The following is a 16,824-nucleotide window of genomic DNA, read 5'->3' as shown; positions in this document are numbered from 1 at the left end:
AACAAATCTTTCATTCTCATCAATATCATTTTAGGACAATGTCCTTATTTTTAAAAAAAAAACCCACCTCGTCGGTTTAGCTCGATAGTACTCTCTTCTCCACGTTTATCACGCTGAGAGCGCGAAGTATCACCTTTAAATTAGGAGTATCACAAATCAGTTTCAATCATGGATCAATATCATGCATGATCTCACGTTTCCCTTTTTCCCATTGATTATTTTCAAAATCTTCAATATCAAAATCAAAGTATGATTAACATACCATTTTTATTCAAATAATCATTCCAAAATCACCAATAATTCGTATCACGCATGAGTGTTCTACACACACAACACATGCACACGACACCACACACATGCACGCCGATCGAGGCGTGCACACGCACGCACACAATCACGCACACACACACGATCACGCGCACACACACGTTTTCTCACACACACACATCCGTGCATCCCAAAATTCATCAATTTAATCCCCTTTCACTCGTTCTAAATGCATGTGGACTCAAGAATACCGATTGATCGGTAGAAGAAGAGAAAATAAAAAATTAAAGTACCTTTTTCAAAAGAACGATCGGTAGAAACAAGTTACAAGTTATAGCCTTGATTCTTCAATAAAACCTTGAACTTCAACTTGAATTCTTCTCAATTGACGAAGAAATCTTGAAGAAAACTTGAAGAAAACTTGGAGAGAGTGGGAGAGAAATTTTCGAAAATAGTGAGGGAGTGGGGGCGCCGGTTTTGATCTCTAGGGTTAGGGTCTCTCTCTTATTTATAGAGTGCCAAATAATAATATCCAATAATTAAATAATCAAGGTTTGGAAGAGATATGGTAGAGATAATGGGGGAAGTGGCGTTAAAGCCGTTGAGAATTATGAGGGATTCGAAATTTAGGCTTAAATAAATAGCCTATGATTTAATTTGAATATTTCACGGAGTAGAATAATATATCAAGGAGCAAGAATAAATAATTAAATCTCCCCAAGTATAGCCAAAAGTGGCGTGTATTTTCCTCTTCCAACAAGGAATAAATTTAAATCCTAATTTAATTAGGATGTGGCAAGATATGGTAGATATTCTAGTTTATTTATATTTATTCATGGAATAGAATAAATAAGGGATCAATAAAATAATAAGAATAATCCCTTCCTCCACAAAATAGGGATTTTCGAAAATCCCTTAATTTCCACCATGAGGGCCGAAAATTAAAGAAAAAATTTAGGAGTATTCGGACTTTGGATTTAATTTGGATAATTATCCTAAACAAATAATTAAATCCAAGAATAATAGGATTTCTTTTCCAAAGTCATGGGGGTCGAAAAATCCACATTTTTAAAAATGCTCCTATTATTTTTCTCACTCATCCCTTAACAAAAAAAATTAATAATTCCCCACAATTATATTACTCCGCATCAAATATTCACATATTCCAAATCAATCATCTCTTCACTTTCACTTCATTTTCTCAACGTATTGACCTTTCAACGGCCACATCATTTTTCCACATCTTTGACTATTCAATAGCCACGTCAACATTTCAACAAGTTGACTATTCAACTCAATCAAAATTCTCATACGCAATTAGGTCACATAGACACTATGCAATTAATCACTCATCAATTAATGGAAAAATGTGTTGACTTTTACTAAAAAGAGAAATGACTCTATTACTATGGAACGTACCAAAATGACAAAATGACTCTATTACTATGGAACGGAGGGAGTAATAAATATTTAGAGTGGCGAGTGTAAAGTAAAAGAGAATAATTTAGTTTAAACTTTTCTCTACATTATCCTCTTTCTTACTTTATCCTCACTCCACTTTAACTATTTATTACTCTTTCCGTCTCACAACAATATGCACTTTTTCCTTTAGTCCATCCCACAAGAATATGCACTATCGAAAACTCTTCTCTCTAATGAGGGGAGACTCATTCTCCACTAACAATACTTTAATTACTTTTTCTATACATCTCTCTTACTTTACTAATTTTGTATTAAAACCCGTGCCGAACTCAAAGTGCATATTTTTTGGGGGACGGAGGGAGTATTATTCTTACAAAACGAGTGCAGAAAAGAAATGTGACAAATTTTCAGAGACGGAGGGAGCATTATTTTTACAAAACGAGTGCAGAAAATAAATTTGACAAACTTTCAGGGACGGTGGGAGTATTTTTTAAAATATGTACTCCCTCTATCCCATCACAAGTAATCAACTTTCCACCATGCCACAAGTGATTAATTTCCTTTTTAACATAAACAAAACTTAACATCTCTTACTTTATTTTCTCTCATTCTTATATTTTTCTCTCATACTTTATTCTCTACACTATAACTCAATATATATTATTTTCTTAAACATGTGCCCAAAAGAAATTCATCACATGTGGTGGGGCGAAAGGGTGTATAAAATAAAAATAAAAATAATAAAAAAAAAGATAGAAACAGCCAAACCGGAATCGGAACATGAAAACCGCAGAAAAGCCAACAGTTTACAAACTGAAACCGACAAGTATGCTCACAGGCCGGTTCTAATTCACAATTTTCTTAAACCGGAACGAGTGGTCCCAAACCATAACCGCCGGTTTACAAACTTTAGGCATCTACCATATTAGATTGGGCTAGCTTCAACACTCTAATAAATTATTCAGGGAATTTTTAGCATTTTTGGTCCTCTCCTATTAATTTTATATTTGCAAATCAACTAAAAGTTTCAACTAATTTAGCCACTTTAATGACCCACTCTATATATAATCAAAGGTGGTAACTTAAAAATAGTGGGCAAGCCGCAAGCATTAGCATTCTAACTAAAATCTGCCAAACCCTTTTTCCTATTTGATTAGATAACTTAATTATAAGAAAAACAATTAAAGCACATTTTAAGTTCTTTCTTTCGTATTGAAAAAGAAATAAACAGAAATATTACGGTGGACTGCAACCTAAGACCTTTGGCATCATGAATTAGCCTCACTACCATTACGTCGATATACACACACTACTTGATTTGATAGAATTTACTAACTCTATAAAGTACTACATTCGTCCAAGAAAAACTGTCTTTTTTCATTTTCGGGTACGCATCAAAACAATGGCCGAATTCGAACCAAACAATGAAAATAATTAAAACGATTTTACATTGAAACTCGTGTAGTCCTAATATTTTTGTATCCATCTTTCCTGCTCTATATATAGACATATATTCTTTACTTTTAGCATCTAAATCCCAAATATGTCAAACAATTTGACGAAGCAAAAGCTTCAAGGCAAAGTAGCCATCGTGACAGGCGGCGCCAGCGGCCTCGGCGAGACGACCGCCCGCGCCCTGGCGGACCACGGGGCGCGGAGGGTGGTGATCGCCGACATCCAGTCCGAAAAGGGCCACGCCGTGGCGAAAGCCATCGGCCTGGAGCGGTGCAGCTTCTTCTGGTGCGACGTGACCGACGAGCTCCAGGTCGAGAACCTGGTCCGGTGGACGGCGACGACGCACGGCGGCCTCGACGTCATGTTCAGCAACGCCGGCACCGCCACCAGGCTCCCTCAGACGATCCTGGAGCTGGACATGACCGAATACGACCGCGTGATGCGCGTGAACGCGCGTAGCATGGCGGTGTGCGTGAAGCACGCGGCGCGTAAGATGGTGGAGCTGGGGACGGGAGGGGCCATCGTCTGTATGGCGAGTCTGGCGGCGGTGAAGGCGATGGCGAACACGACGGACTACATGATGTCCAAGTGCCCGACGCTGGGGCTGATGGAGTGCGCGAGCTTGCAGCTCGGGAAGCACGGGATTCGGGTGAACAGCGTGTCGCCCGGGCTCGTGTACACGCCGCTGGCCGAGGAGACGGGGTTTGCGTTGGAGGATATGGAGAGGTTCATTGGGCCCTACAAGAGCTTGAAAGGGGCGACGCTCACGGCCGAGCACGTGGCGGACGCGGTGGCGTTCCTGGCTTCGGATGAGGCGGCGTTGCTCACCGGAGTTAATTTGGTGGTGGATGGTGGGATGGTTGCTGCGCCATTCCTTGAATAAAATTATCAAATTTAAAATTCCAATAAAGAAGCTCAACTATGGCGATATCGGAAAGTTTGTCCCATTTTTTCATTTTCATCTGTTCCATAAAATTTGTCTCATTTCTCTTTTTACCATTTTTTGTAGTGAACTCATATTCCTCTAATTCGTTCCTACCCACATTTTATTATAAACTAAGCGTACGTTGTTTTGGCCTTTTAACTCTTTTATTTTTTGTTGAGTCAAGCATGATAAGTTCATTTCACGCTTCTTTATCGGTTCTTTATACATGTATCTACAGGAAAAATGATGATAGAAGAAAACAATTACTGGTTGAATTTTTGTTATTGACAAACCCGAATTTAGCCCCATTGAAAACTGTACTGTCGTATTTCTAAATATTAGTAGATATTAATTCAAATAGTCAAAGGGTTTAATTGGTTATTAAATTCTAGTTACTTTAGTGAAAATTTCAGTAGAGTTGGCTAAAATGTATATCAAAAACATTTAATAACACAGGACCAACAATGCTAGTATTAAGTAGTTGAGTTCTTCATTAGAGCTTTAAACGCTGCCCCCGCAGCCCCGCCACTGCATAGTGCCAAACTCCAAATTTCTAGTTTAATGACTAATAGATGATTTGTTAATATTGGGAATATATATATTGGCTAATTAATTGATGATGATTAAGAAATCGCTCAAATACACCACAACTCAGAGATATTTGTAATCAAATTATTTCATCATATTTATTACACATAAATATTCATTACAGCTATTACAAATATTTAGATTTGCCCAAAATTTTTAAATATTCAATATTAAAGGAAAAACTCGTCTTTTATATAGTTATAGATAGATATTATAGATATATACAAAGTTGAGTGCTTGATATATTCAGCTGACTCTTGCTGAAAAAATACATCTTATAAAAATTTATTTATCATGTCATCATCAAGTGACCTCATTTGCGGCACTACTAGGGCCCGACTTCAATTAAACATACATGACAAAGCCACATCAAATATATTCCATCAAATAAAAACATGGCATGACAAGTATACTGTTAGGTTTGGTATACTGAAAAGCATGTTTAGAGCAAGTTACGCGCGCGAATAGAATCTTGCTTGTATACGTAAAACTCTACAATCCACTTTTAACCTGATTCAGTATTATTCGAGCAGTCTCGCACGAATAGAATCACTATTATTATTACATTGTGTTTGCTTGTGCATTTATAAGATGTTTTATAAATATTTAAATGTATAAGAAGCAAACAAAGTCTAAGTCTTTTGCTTAGTAGACCGGTTGTGGGCGTCGTCCACTTTAAGGTAACACGGTCAGATCCATGCAATGCTTTGCAAAAGAAAAAGAAGAATTTCACAACCTAGATAGGTTTTGACTACCTATCGTGAAAGGTTGCAATGTCAGTCCGCATATTTCTAAGCCTTACTGAAATAAGATGACATTGGTGTGGTATAGCACTGAACGGATCTAACAGCAAGACGTGTCTTTATGTTATCTACTGAAAGACTAGGTCTTGATAAAATACTATTTCTTAATCTACATATGTTAGTATTGAGCATACGGTATTGATTATGCACTACTTTGACTTATCAAATGGTGCGGGTTTTTCGCAACCCAATAATCCTGATATATTGGGTAGTGGTGATTAATATCTAGCGGTGCTAGGATTACTATTATGTTGAAACGTGCGCGAGGTGAGTCTCGTTTGATAATGTCCTCAAGAGGAGCTCAAACAAGGTTTTATTATTCGGAAAACTGGCTAGTTGGAGTTCTATTACTCTATGAATAATAAATAAATGATTCTTGCTAAGTCCACTCTTGGAATTAATAAGATATTAATTAATTAAGTCCATAGCAGACATTAATTAATTAATGGACATTTATATCTTAAGCGCGGGAAATCAATAATAAAAGTGGAAATCCGGATTACTTGTAATTTCGGATTTGGATGGGGAGAGTTCAATATTACTTCTGTAGTGGCTGCTCGTAATATTCCAATATAAACTTGTATTAAATTGTGGGTTCAATTTAATTAGTAAAAAGCTAATTGGGCGAGCCTATATCCAAAACCTTCCATAGATCCCTGTCTGGGCCCAAAAGGAACTTAATATAAATAGGAGAATAAAGGAGACAGAATAATCACAATTTTATTTTCTCAAAATTTTTGAAAATTTCGAAACTCCCAGCTGTAGGAGATTTCGAATTTCAGTCCTATTCCAAAAAGGATTTCTTCTGTGTTCTTTATTTAAGTCCTAGTATTCTAGTAAGATCAGCCCACACTGATATTGGAGTACAGTTCGGGAACCAGAGAGAAGATCTGTGGTTTAGTATTGATGATCATCGTGGAGAAGGCGCAAGCAATCGTCGATTCTTTGGATAATCAAATCGGTAACCCTTAACTGTAGTATTCATGTTTAGGATTTACTTTCTATGAGCATGATAGAACTAATAACAATATTAATATTGAAAAAGACTAAACCTAGATATGCAAATTGGACAGGAGTATGCCGGTAGTGTTGCTACACAGAAATATGGCCACATCATCGGCCTTCGTCCACATCATGCCCATCTACCTCATTCTTTAATATAATTTGTCGTCGAGAGGAAAAAAAACACACACCCGCAACGAAAATGCAACAAATGATAAACTTGAAATTGTACAAAAAATCACTTTTAAGTATTGCATCAAACCTCTCGTGTACTTCACAGAAAAGTTGCTTGATTACTAAACGACATACACACAATAATAAAAAATACAGTATAAACTGAGGACATTGGTTTTGCGCCTACATGATCGGTAGCTTCATAAACTTGAATGCAACGAACTTTGATAACCGAATAAATTGTGGAAGGCTACAGATCAATGAGCAATGTGTGAAATAGTTCTATGATGTTAACATTTCTTCCTATGGTACGAAGAAAAATATCAAACTTGACTATTGTAAGTTAAGTAGGAATGCGTGGATCAAAATGTCATATTTATAGGTGAAAAAAATAACCATGAGATAGGTTTAACTTCTCCAATTCAAAATATGAATAATAAGCTTAAAAAACTGAATAATTAATTTGAAAATTTATTGGCGGGTGGAAACTATATAGGAACACACGTTTTTTCTTTATGATGAATTTAATATTTTAATTTTTTTTCTATTCTCTTTAAAAATTCATGATAGAAAAAAAGTAACTGTAAAAAAAGAATGATGGGCATTAATTTCTTAATTGATAATGTAACTCTATGCTAATTTGTTGATACAATCATACAACATTCCTTAGTAAGAGAATATTATAATTCGTTAACCCATTACATTCTCCCCTATGCACCCTTAATCACATTAATGTAATGGGCCTAATGGCAGGTGCATAATTTATCTATATTTTTAATGTCCAGTCAAAATCAACGTTATTCAGTTATTTGAAAATTTAACGGCCACATTTAACATTTGAAATTTAATGGCCAAAAATCGCTTAATGATACACGTTACAAATCAACCTAATATCTAAATTATTGAAAATCTTCCCCAAATTATTAAATATTTAAATTCATGCCTAAAATTTATAAATATTCAAATTAAAGTCAAAACTCACTTTTTATGTATATATGTATGTATATAATGTATAGATGGATAGATAGATTCAACTGGACTTTAATGACCACTATAGAGTGGAGGTGCTCCAGTACTGTAATTAATTAAAATCTACAGAGTACTAAATTCTTTGCCAACTTTAATGAAAATAAATAGAGCTTAGGGTTAGAATATATGATGCCTCCCTATTTAGTTTGATATGAAGCAGATAGAAAAAATAATTAAAGTGTTCACATCTCAATAGAGGAAAAAAAGTTTCTAAATTTAGAAAATACATATTCTTGTAGGACGGTGAGTATTTCTATTTCCACATGTCTCAAAAAGTTTATCACATTTCACTTTTACTATTTTATGATTTTATCAATGATCCTAGCGTTCTGCTAAGTCATTTTCCCTACCATATACTCCTCCTATCCCATAAACTTTATCACACTTGACCGAGTACGAGTTTTAACAAATATAAAGGAAAGTACTGTATATTATTATAAAAGTAAAATGTTACAAATTTTGTGGGACGGACGGAAATAAAAAATGTGACCAACTTTCCAGGACAAAGGAAGTACCGTATTTTATTATAAAACTATATAAAAGCATGAGCTATATAACATACATTCTACTAACTTTTAACTCATTTCTATTTGATAAATTTTGTGGGTGGGGGGAAGTATCCATCCTTTTTATCTATATAATCACATCGATCCTTTGCTTAGTAACGCATCATAAACCCTAATCTATAAATCCCAAATATGTCTAACAATTTGATGAAGAAAAAGCTTCAAGGAAAAGTAGCAATTGTAACCGGCGGCGCAAGCGGCATCGGCGAGACCACCGCCCGCGTCCTGGCCGATCACGGGGCGCGCGCGGTGGTGATCGCCGATATCCAACCCGAAAGGGGCCGCGCTGTGGCCGAATCCATCGGCCTGCAGCACTGCAGCTACGTCCAGTGCGACGTGGCGGACGAGGAACAAGTCGCGGCCATGGTCGAATGGACGGCGACGACGTACGGCGGCCTCGATGTAATGTTCAGCAACGCCGGCATCTTGGCCGGCTCCCTTCAGACCATCCTGGAGCTGGATTTTTCGGAATACGAGCGCGTGATGCGCGTGAACGCGCGTGGCATGGCGGTGTGCGTGAAGCAGGCGGCGCGTAAGATGGTGGAATTGGGAACGAGAGGGGCTATCGTCTGTATGTCAAGTGCGACGGCGGATAAGGCGTCGATGAACGTGACGGACTATGTGATGTCGAAGGCGGCGGTGCTGGGGCTGATGCGGAGCGCGAGCTTGCAGCTCGGGAAGCACGGGATACGGGTGAACAGCGTGTCGTCCGGGGCGGTGTTCACGCCGCTTGTTGCAAACGATGGGATGGTGACGGCGGCGGATGTGGGGAAACATGTCGCGCCCTACACGAGCTTGAAAGGGGCGACGATCGCCACGGAGAACGTGGCGGACGCGGTGGCGTTTCTGGCTTCGGATGAGGCGGCGCTTGTCACCGGAGTTGATTTGAAGGTGGATGGTGGGATCATTGCCATGCCATTCCTTGAGTCAAACTAATCTGTGTTTGAATAAATGTATCAAATCTTTAATTCCTATAAAGAAGCTCAACTACCTTATGTTGAATAAAGTTGGATTTTCTTTTCTTGAATTGTTATATTTTCTTTTTTTTTTAGAGTCAAGCGTAATAAATTCTTTTTCGGATTTTCTTTATCAGTTCTTTAGCGAGACGAACTATATTCGGGTTTCGGTTCGATTTTTTGCCTAAACCGAAAAATCGAATTTAGTTCAAAATCCAAACCGAACCGAACTCGAAAAACCGAAAACCGAACTAAACCGAAAAAACCGAAATTAATATAAAAAAACCGAAAAACCAAAATAAAACATAGTACATATATTAATAGGATATGTATAGGTTTGTGATAGAATGACAACACCTCTTAAAGTGACATCATACCACCATTCCTAGTCAATCATTTGTACACGTGGACGAATAATCAGTTACCATGTGGCAATCACAAAAAACGCTCAAGGGTAAATTTTCTCGGTCTGCGATATCCAATGCGCTAGACTGCAATTTTTGCCCGTCTGCAATATATACACTAGACAGCAATATATAGATTGTAGTGTAGCGTTTATAATATTGCAGGCTACGTGGTGTCACATTGTCACTTTAAGAGATGTTGTCATTTTAACGCATCCATCCATGTATGTATATTTGTTCTTACCCTATTAATTTTATATTTGCAAATCAACTAAAAATTTCAACTAATACAACACTAATGACCCACTCTATATAATCAAAGGTGGTAACTTAAAAATAGTGGGCAAGCATCAGCCTTAACTAAAATCTGCCAAACCATATATATATTTATATATATATTTGGTCTTATCCTATTAATTTTATATTTGCAAATCAACTAAAATTTCAACTAATTCAACCACTTTAATAACCCACTCTATATAATCGAAGGTGGTAACTTAAAAATAGTGGGCAAGCAATAGTGGGCAAGCATCAGCCTTCTAACTAAAATCTGCCAAACCTTTTGCCTATTTGATTAGATAAGTTGGGCCAATTATAAGAAAAACAATTCAAGCACATTTTTAAGTTTATTTCTTTCAGATTGAAAAATAAATGAACATAAATTTAAAAATTTTATTATAGTGGAATGAAAAGTAAGACCTTTGGCATCATATATTAGCCCCACTACCACTACACCAACATACACACGCTATTTGATTTGATAGAAATTACTAACTCTATAAAGTATAACATTCATCCAAGAAAAACGGTTCTTTTCTTCATTTTCGGTTACGCATCAAAACAATGGCGGATCCACCAACTGAATATTATGAGGTCGAACTCGAACCAAACAATAAAAATAATTAAATATTTTTTCAATAAAAACATAATTTAATTAGTGCAAATGAGTAATTATTTTAACGTGAGAACGACGTATAGTTTTCGCTTATTTGAAATAAACAAATAAAGAATAAATTCTCAGTCTATTTTAAAACGTGATGCCAACCAGCTAAGCTATTTAAATTTTCAAAACATATGATTTAGATAATGTATTGATTAAATGAAATTAGGAACAATATAATAAATAGGAACGTATATAGATTAATGACTAATAGATTATTTGTTAATATTGGGAATATATATATTGGCTAATTGATTGATGATGATTAAGGAATTCTTTAAATACCCCACGACTCATGAATATTTGTAATTAAATTATTTCATGATATTTATTACACATAAATGTTCACGACAGTTGCTACAAACATCTAGATTTACCCAAAATAATTAAATATTTTAACTTCATAACCAAAACTAATAAATATTCAATATTAAGGGAAAAATTCGTCTTTTATATAGTTATAGATATATGTTTGGGATGACACGGGAATTAATGCATAATTGGTAAAGTAAGAGAGATGACACGGGAATTGATGCATAATTTGTAAAGTAAGAGAGATAAAGAGAAGGGTAGTTAAAATAATGTTAGTGGATAGTGAGACTCATATTATTATTAGTGTAATGGTGGGTCTGTCTTAAAGGTATAAGTTGTAAATAAATTAATTTATATATGTAATGAATTTGGGAGAACTTTTCTTAAATAGAAATGGGATAATTTTATGGAAGGGACGAAAAAGAAAAGTGTCCTTATATTTATGAAATGGATGAAATATCACTTATGAATTCCACTATCAACTGAAGTAGGAGTACATTATTTCAGCTACTTTTTCTTTTTTACTTATCTATTACTCCTATTAAAATTTGTATCATTATCCATTAGCCTAGTTCTATAAAATGGTGGGAGTATAAGTTGGACTTTGTTATAAGAAAAACAATTCAAGCACTTTTTTAATATTACTATATCCATCTTTCTTTCCCTATATAAGACATACTATATCCGTGGATTAGTAGCATCATCAACCCTAATCTCTAGATCACAAATATGTCAAACAATTTGATGAAGAAAAAGCTTCAAGGCAAAGTAGCCATTGTAACCGGCGGCGCCAGCGGCATCGGCGAGACCACCGCCCGCGCCCTGGCAGACCACGGGGCGCGCGCGGTGGTGATCGCCGACATCCAGGCCGAAAAGGGCCGCGCCGTGGCGGAATCCATCGGGCTGGAGCGGTGCAGCTACGTCCAGTGCGACGTAACGGACGAGGAGCAGGTCGAGGCCATGGTCGAATGGACGGCGACGACCTACGGCGGCCTCGACGTAATGTTCAGCAACGCCGGCACCACCACCAGACTCCCTCAGACCATCCTGGATTTGGATTTTTCGGAGTACGACCGCGTGATGCGGGTGAACGCGCGTAGCATGGCGGTGTGTGTGAAGCACGCGGCGCGTAAGATGGTGGAATTGGGGACGAGAGGGGCTATCGTGTGTATGTCAAGTGCGGGGGCTGAGAAGGCGACGGTGGACAAGACGGACTATATGATGTCGAAGCGGGCGGTGCTGGGGCTGATGCGGTCGGCGAGCTTGCAGCTGGGCCGGCACGGGATTCGGGTGAACAGCGTGTCGCCCGGGATGGTGTACACGCCACTCGTCGAGGAGCTGGGGTATGCGTGGGAGGATATGGAGAAGTACATTGGGCCCTACATGAGCTTGAAAGGGGAAACGCTCACGGCCGAGCACGTGGCCGAGACGGTGGCGTTTCTAGCTTCAGATGAGGGCGCATTGGTCACCGGAGTTGATTTGGCGGTGGATGGTGGGATAATTGCCACGCCATTCCTTGAATAAATGTACTCCCTCCCTCCGTCCCAAGGAAGATGACCCCTTCCTTGGGCGGCACGGGATTTTATGCAACTTTATTTTGTGTGTTAAGTGGAGAGAGTAAAGTAAAAGAGAGGGAATAAAGTAGAGATAAAGGGTTTTCCATTTTAAGTAATGAGTCATCTTGATTGAGACAAATAAAAAAGGAAAGTGGGTCATCTTCAATGGGACGGAGGGAGTATCAAATCTATAATAAAACTAGCATTACACCTGTGATATGCACGAACAAAGATGTTTTCAAACCATGTATTTAGATTATGTGAACAATATCGTTATACGAAAATTACATTAAAAAATGTTATATACTCCCTCTGTCCGCGAATAGGAGTCCCACTCCATTCCGGTACGGGTTTTAATAAATGTTAAGAAAAGTGGGTGGAAGAAAGTTAGTGGAATATGGGTCTCACTTGTATATATTAGTTTTAAATGATATGTGAGTAGAATGAGTTGGTGGGATGTGGGGCCTTTTTACCATTTATGGCATATATGAACCGGGACTCCTATTTGCGGACGGACCAAAATGGAAAAATGAGACTCCTATTCGCGGACGGAGGGAGTAATAAATATGAAACAATTAATTACAAATTATATAAAAATATATCATAATAAATTGGTTAATCGATTACAATCATGATCATATATATTTGGGATGCTGATTTAATGCTAATTAGTAAAGAACAGACTATATATAGGAACGTAAATGGATCAATGACTTAATAGATGATTTGTTAATATTGGGAATATATATATTGGCTAACTGATTGATGATGTTTAAGAAATCGTTCAAATACCCCACGACTCATAAATATTTTTAATCAAATTATTTCATGACATTTACTACAAATATCTAGATTTACCCAAAATTTTTAAATATTTAACATCAGAGTCCTATTATCCACAAATCCACTCTTAAAGACCGAACCACCGAACCCTATCAAATTAGGGCTTTTAGATCTAGTTTTTTATGGATAAGATACATAAATTTATAAATTATTTTCGCCTTCATCACGAGCCTATTTTAATTCATCCGAAGGTAAATAAGTCATACTAACATGCTACGAAGATTTAACTTCGTTCCAGAATATATTACTTCATTCTAGTAGGTTTTTACTTCATTCCAGTAGGTTTTTACTTCATTCCAGTACTTAAATGTGGTTTCGCCGTTGCGTGCCGTTCTTTCTCTCTACAATATCTACCACCAACGACATGGCGCTAATATGGTTTAATAAACACATGGAATAATGTAATAAATTATTGGAATGAAGTATGGTAGAAGCATTTGAAGTACAGAATGAAGTTATAAACCTATATAATGAAGTAAAATGGGCTTATAATGAAGTCGAAAAAAATTTTCATAGCAGCACATCTCATAAAAAAACTAGATCTAATGGCCTAGATTTGATCTCTAGTTCGATTTTTAAAATTGGTTCGACATTGATCACAACTCTTTAACATTATACTCAAAACTAATAAATATTCAATAATAAGAAAAAATAGTGTCTTTCATATTGTTATAGATATATGAGAGTCGAGTACTTATATATTCCGTTGACTCTTGCTGATAAAATTAAAAAGTGATCAAATAAAAACTCTAAATATTGTACAAATTCAAAACTATGATTTGGACTATTGAAAAATGTCAACAGACCACAAAAAAACATCAACAGGAAAATGTCAACAGAATTTCAACGGTAGTCAATGATTGATGTTGTGTTGATATTGTGTTGATACTGTGTTGACATAAAAATCTTGAAATTTTACACTGCGTTGATATTGTATTGAAACAGTGTTAAAGTTGTGTTGAGGAGTTTTGAGTTTGTACAATATATAAATTTGCATTTTATTACTACTTATTCTGCAATTGTTAATACTCCCTCTGTTCCATAGTAGTGAATGCTTTCTTTCCGTCACAAAGAATAAAAAAAAATTGTATTGAGTGAGTTAAATAAAGGAAGAATAAAGTAGGAAATGAAAAAGATAGAGAGATAAAGTAAGAATAAAGTAAGACAAAGTACAGTAAATGAGAAGAAATATGTTGACTTTTACTAAAAAGGGAAATGACTCTGATATGATGGAACGTACCAAAATGACAAAATGATTCTACTATTATCGAACGGAAGGAGTAGTAATTTGGACCCCCCAGAGTCGAAATCCTACCTCCGCCACTGTATTGCAGTGTAGCGTTTATAATATTGCAGATTACGTGGTGTCACAGTGTAACTTTAAGAGGTGTCATTTTAACGCACCCCTATATTAACGCACCCCTATGTATATATTTGGTCCTACCCTTTTAATTTTATATTTGCAAATCAACTAAAAATTTCAACTAATTCAAACCCTTTAATGACCCACTCTATTTAATCAAAGGTGGTAACTTAAAAATAGTGGGCAAGCATAAGCCTTCTAACTAAAATAGTCAAATCTTTTAAAAGGTGTTAGTCATTTTAACACACCTTTATATATATATTTATATATATATTTGGTCTTATCCTATTAATTTTATATTTGCAAATCAACTAAAATTTCAACTAATTCAACACTAATGACCCACTCTATATAATCAAAGGTGGTAACTTAAAAATAGTGGGCAAGCATCAGCCTTCTAACTAAAATCTGCCAAACCTTTTGCCTATTTGATTAGATAAGTTGGGCCAATTATAAGAAAAACAATTCAAGCACATTTTAAGTTTCTTTCTTTCTTATTGAAAAATAAATGAACAGAAATTTAAAGATTTTATTACAGTGGACTGCGACCTAAGACCTTTGGCATCATATATTAGCCCCACTACCACTACCACTACACCAACCTACACACACTATTTGATTTGATAGAAATTAATAACTCTATAAATTGATGAAGAAAAAGCTTCAAGGCAAAGTAGTGATCGTCACCGGCGGCGCCGGCGGCATCGGCGAGACCACTGCCTGCGCCCTGGCTGACCACGGGGCGCGCGCGGTGGTGATCGCTGACATCCAGGCCGAAAAGGGCCGCGCCGTGGCGGAATCTATCGGGCTGGAGCGGTGCAGCTACGTCCAGTGCGACGTGACGGACGAGGAGCAGGTCGCGGCCATGGTCGAATGGACGGCGACGACGTACGGCGGCCTCGACGTAATGTTCAGCAACGCCGGCACCGTCAGCGGCTCCCCTCAGACCATCCTGGAGCTGGATTTTTCGGAATACGAGCGCGTGATGCGCGTGAACGCGCGTGGCATGGCGGTGTGTGTGAAGCACGCGGCGCGTAAGATGGTGGAGATGGGGACGAGAGGGGCTATCGTCTGTATGTCAAGTGTGGTGGCGGAGAAGGCGACGGTGGACTTGATTGACTATGTGATGTCGAAGCGGGCGGTGCTGGGGCTGATGCGGTCGGCGAGCTTGCAGCTGGGCCGGCACGGGATTCGGGTGAACAGCGTGTCGCCCGGGCTGGTGATCACACCGCTCGCCGCGAAGTATGGGCTGGTGACGCAGGCGGATGTGGAGAAGCATGTGGGGCCCTACACGAGCTTGAAAGAGGCGGCGATAACGGGGGAGAGTGTGGCGGAAGCGGTGGCCTTTCTTGCTTCAGATGAGGCGGCGTTAGTCACCGGGGTTGATTTGGGAGTGGATGCTGGGATGATTGCCATGCCCTTCCAATAAACATGTGTACTCTCTTAGTTATTCCAATAAAAAAGGTATCTACAATGGCGGATCCAGAAATTCGTTATCGTGGGGTCGAAACAAAGATAACTAATACTCTCTCCATCCCGTTAAAATAAGACGTTTTCCTTTATAGATTGTCTCATTAAAAATGAAATGTTTCCTAAAATAGAAACAAAATCTTACCATATATAGAAATGACTCAACTATAAAGAAACTTTCTGAAATAGAAAAATGACTCAACTATGAAGAAAAAAAAATAAGAAAGGAAGAAAAAAAATTGAAATTTCCAAAAGTATCTTCGATAACGAAAAAATCACATGTTTGGTACCTATGGTTATTTTTGTCACTGAGTATTAAAAATGATATAAAATAAAGATCAGGTACCATATAGTTCACTCTTATTATATATAAAACCAATATAGAAAATGAGTCTCACGTTATAATAACTTTTCCAACTAACTTTTTTTTATATTTCATAAAACCTGTACCCAAAATAAAAGTGACAATTATTATGGGACAATGGTATTATTATTTTACTACATTAGCAAGTCTACTGAAATTTTCAACTGATTCAACCATTTCAATGAGCCACTCTATATAATCAAGGTGGTAACTTAATGATAGTGGGCCTGATTAAAATCAGCCTAACCCATTTGAATATAGATAAGTTGGTCTTGTTAATAAGAGCATCAGCAGGAGGATGTTGTCCGTCCGTGCAGCAGCACGGACCCTCACCGTCAACCAATGCATGTTGTCCATCCGTACCAGCGGTACGGCGCTGCTCTTA

At 37.4% G+C, this 16,824-nt stretch overlaps 4 protein-coding genes across 4 annotated transcripts; all 4 read left to right on the top strand.

Annotated features, from left to right (window-relative positions):
• Nucleotides 1-3,153: 3,153 nt before the first annotated feature.
• On the top strand, nucleotides 3,154-4,198 carry LOC125196717 ((-)-isopiperitenol/(-)-carveol dehydrogenase, mitochondrial-like). The gene has a single exon (XM_048095330.1). It carries the CDS (start codon nucleotides 3,233-3,235, stop codon nucleotides 4,025-4,027), a length of 795 nt encoding a protein of 264 aa, XP_047951287.1. The 5' UTR covers nucleotides 3,154-3,232; the 3' UTR covers nucleotides 4,028-4,198.
• Nucleotides 4,199-8,265: 4,067 nt separating this feature from the next.
• Nucleotides 8,266-9,254, top strand: LOC125196700 ((+)-cis,cis-nepetalactol synthase NEPS3-like). Its single transcript, XM_048095310.1, has one exon. It carries the CDS (start codon nucleotides 8,364-8,366, stop codon nucleotides 9,165-9,167), a length of 804 nt encoding a protein of 267 aa, XP_047951267.1. The 5' UTR covers nucleotides 8,266-8,363; the 3' UTR covers nucleotides 9,168-9,254.
• Nucleotides 9,255-11,489: 2,235 nt separating this feature from the next.
• LOC125196884 ((+)-cis,cis-nepetalactol synthase NEPS3-like) lies at nucleotides 11,490-12,757 on the top strand. The gene has a single exon (XM_048095543.1). It carries the CDS (start codon nucleotides 11,573-11,575, stop codon nucleotides 12,365-12,367), a length of 795 nt encoding a protein of 264 aa, XP_047951500.1. The 5' UTR covers nucleotides 11,490-11,572; the 3' UTR covers nucleotides 12,368-12,757.
• A 2,495-nt stretch (nucleotides 12,758-15,252) lies between these two features.
• LOC125197199 ((-)-isopiperitenol/(-)-carveol dehydrogenase, mitochondrial-like) lies at nucleotides 15,253-16,214 on the top strand. The gene has a single exon (XM_048095912.1). It carries the CDS (start codon nucleotides 15,255-15,257, stop codon nucleotides 16,032-16,034), a length of 780 nt encoding a protein of 259 aa, XP_047951869.1. The 5' UTR covers nucleotides 15,253-15,254; the 3' UTR covers nucleotides 16,035-16,214.
• The last annotated feature ends 610 nt before the right edge of the window (nucleotides 16,215-16,824 follow it).

This window comes from Salvia hispanica, chromosome 6, assembly GCF_023119035.1.
Source record: "Salvia hispanica cultivar TCC Black 2014 chromosome 6, UniMelb_Shisp_WGS_1.0, whole genome shotgun sequence".
NCBI lineage: Eukaryota > Viridiplantae > Streptophyta > Magnoliopsida > Lamiales > Lamiaceae > Salvia > Salvia hispanica.
Note: the sequence above shows the minus strand (reverse complement) of the source record. Positions and strands in the feature narration are given on the sequence as shown.

Bases quoted from the DNA above. Each gene is read 5' to 3' on its own strand.
- LOC125196717 (XM_048095330.1), top strand. From the start codon at position 3,233: ATGTCAAACAATTTGACGAAGCAAAAGCTTCAAGGCAAAGTAGCCATC.
- LOC125196700 (XM_048095310.1), top strand. From the start codon at position 8,364: ATGTCTAACAATTTGATGAAGAAAAAGCTTCAAGGAAAAGTAGCAATT.
- LOC125196884 (XM_048095543.1), top strand. From the start codon at position 11,573: ATGTCAAACAATTTGATGAAGAAAAAGCTTCAAGGCAAAGTAGCCATT.
- LOC125197199 (XM_048095912.1), top strand. From the start codon at position 15,255: ATGAAGAAAAAGCTTCAAGGCAAAGTAGTGATCGTCACCGGCGGCGCC.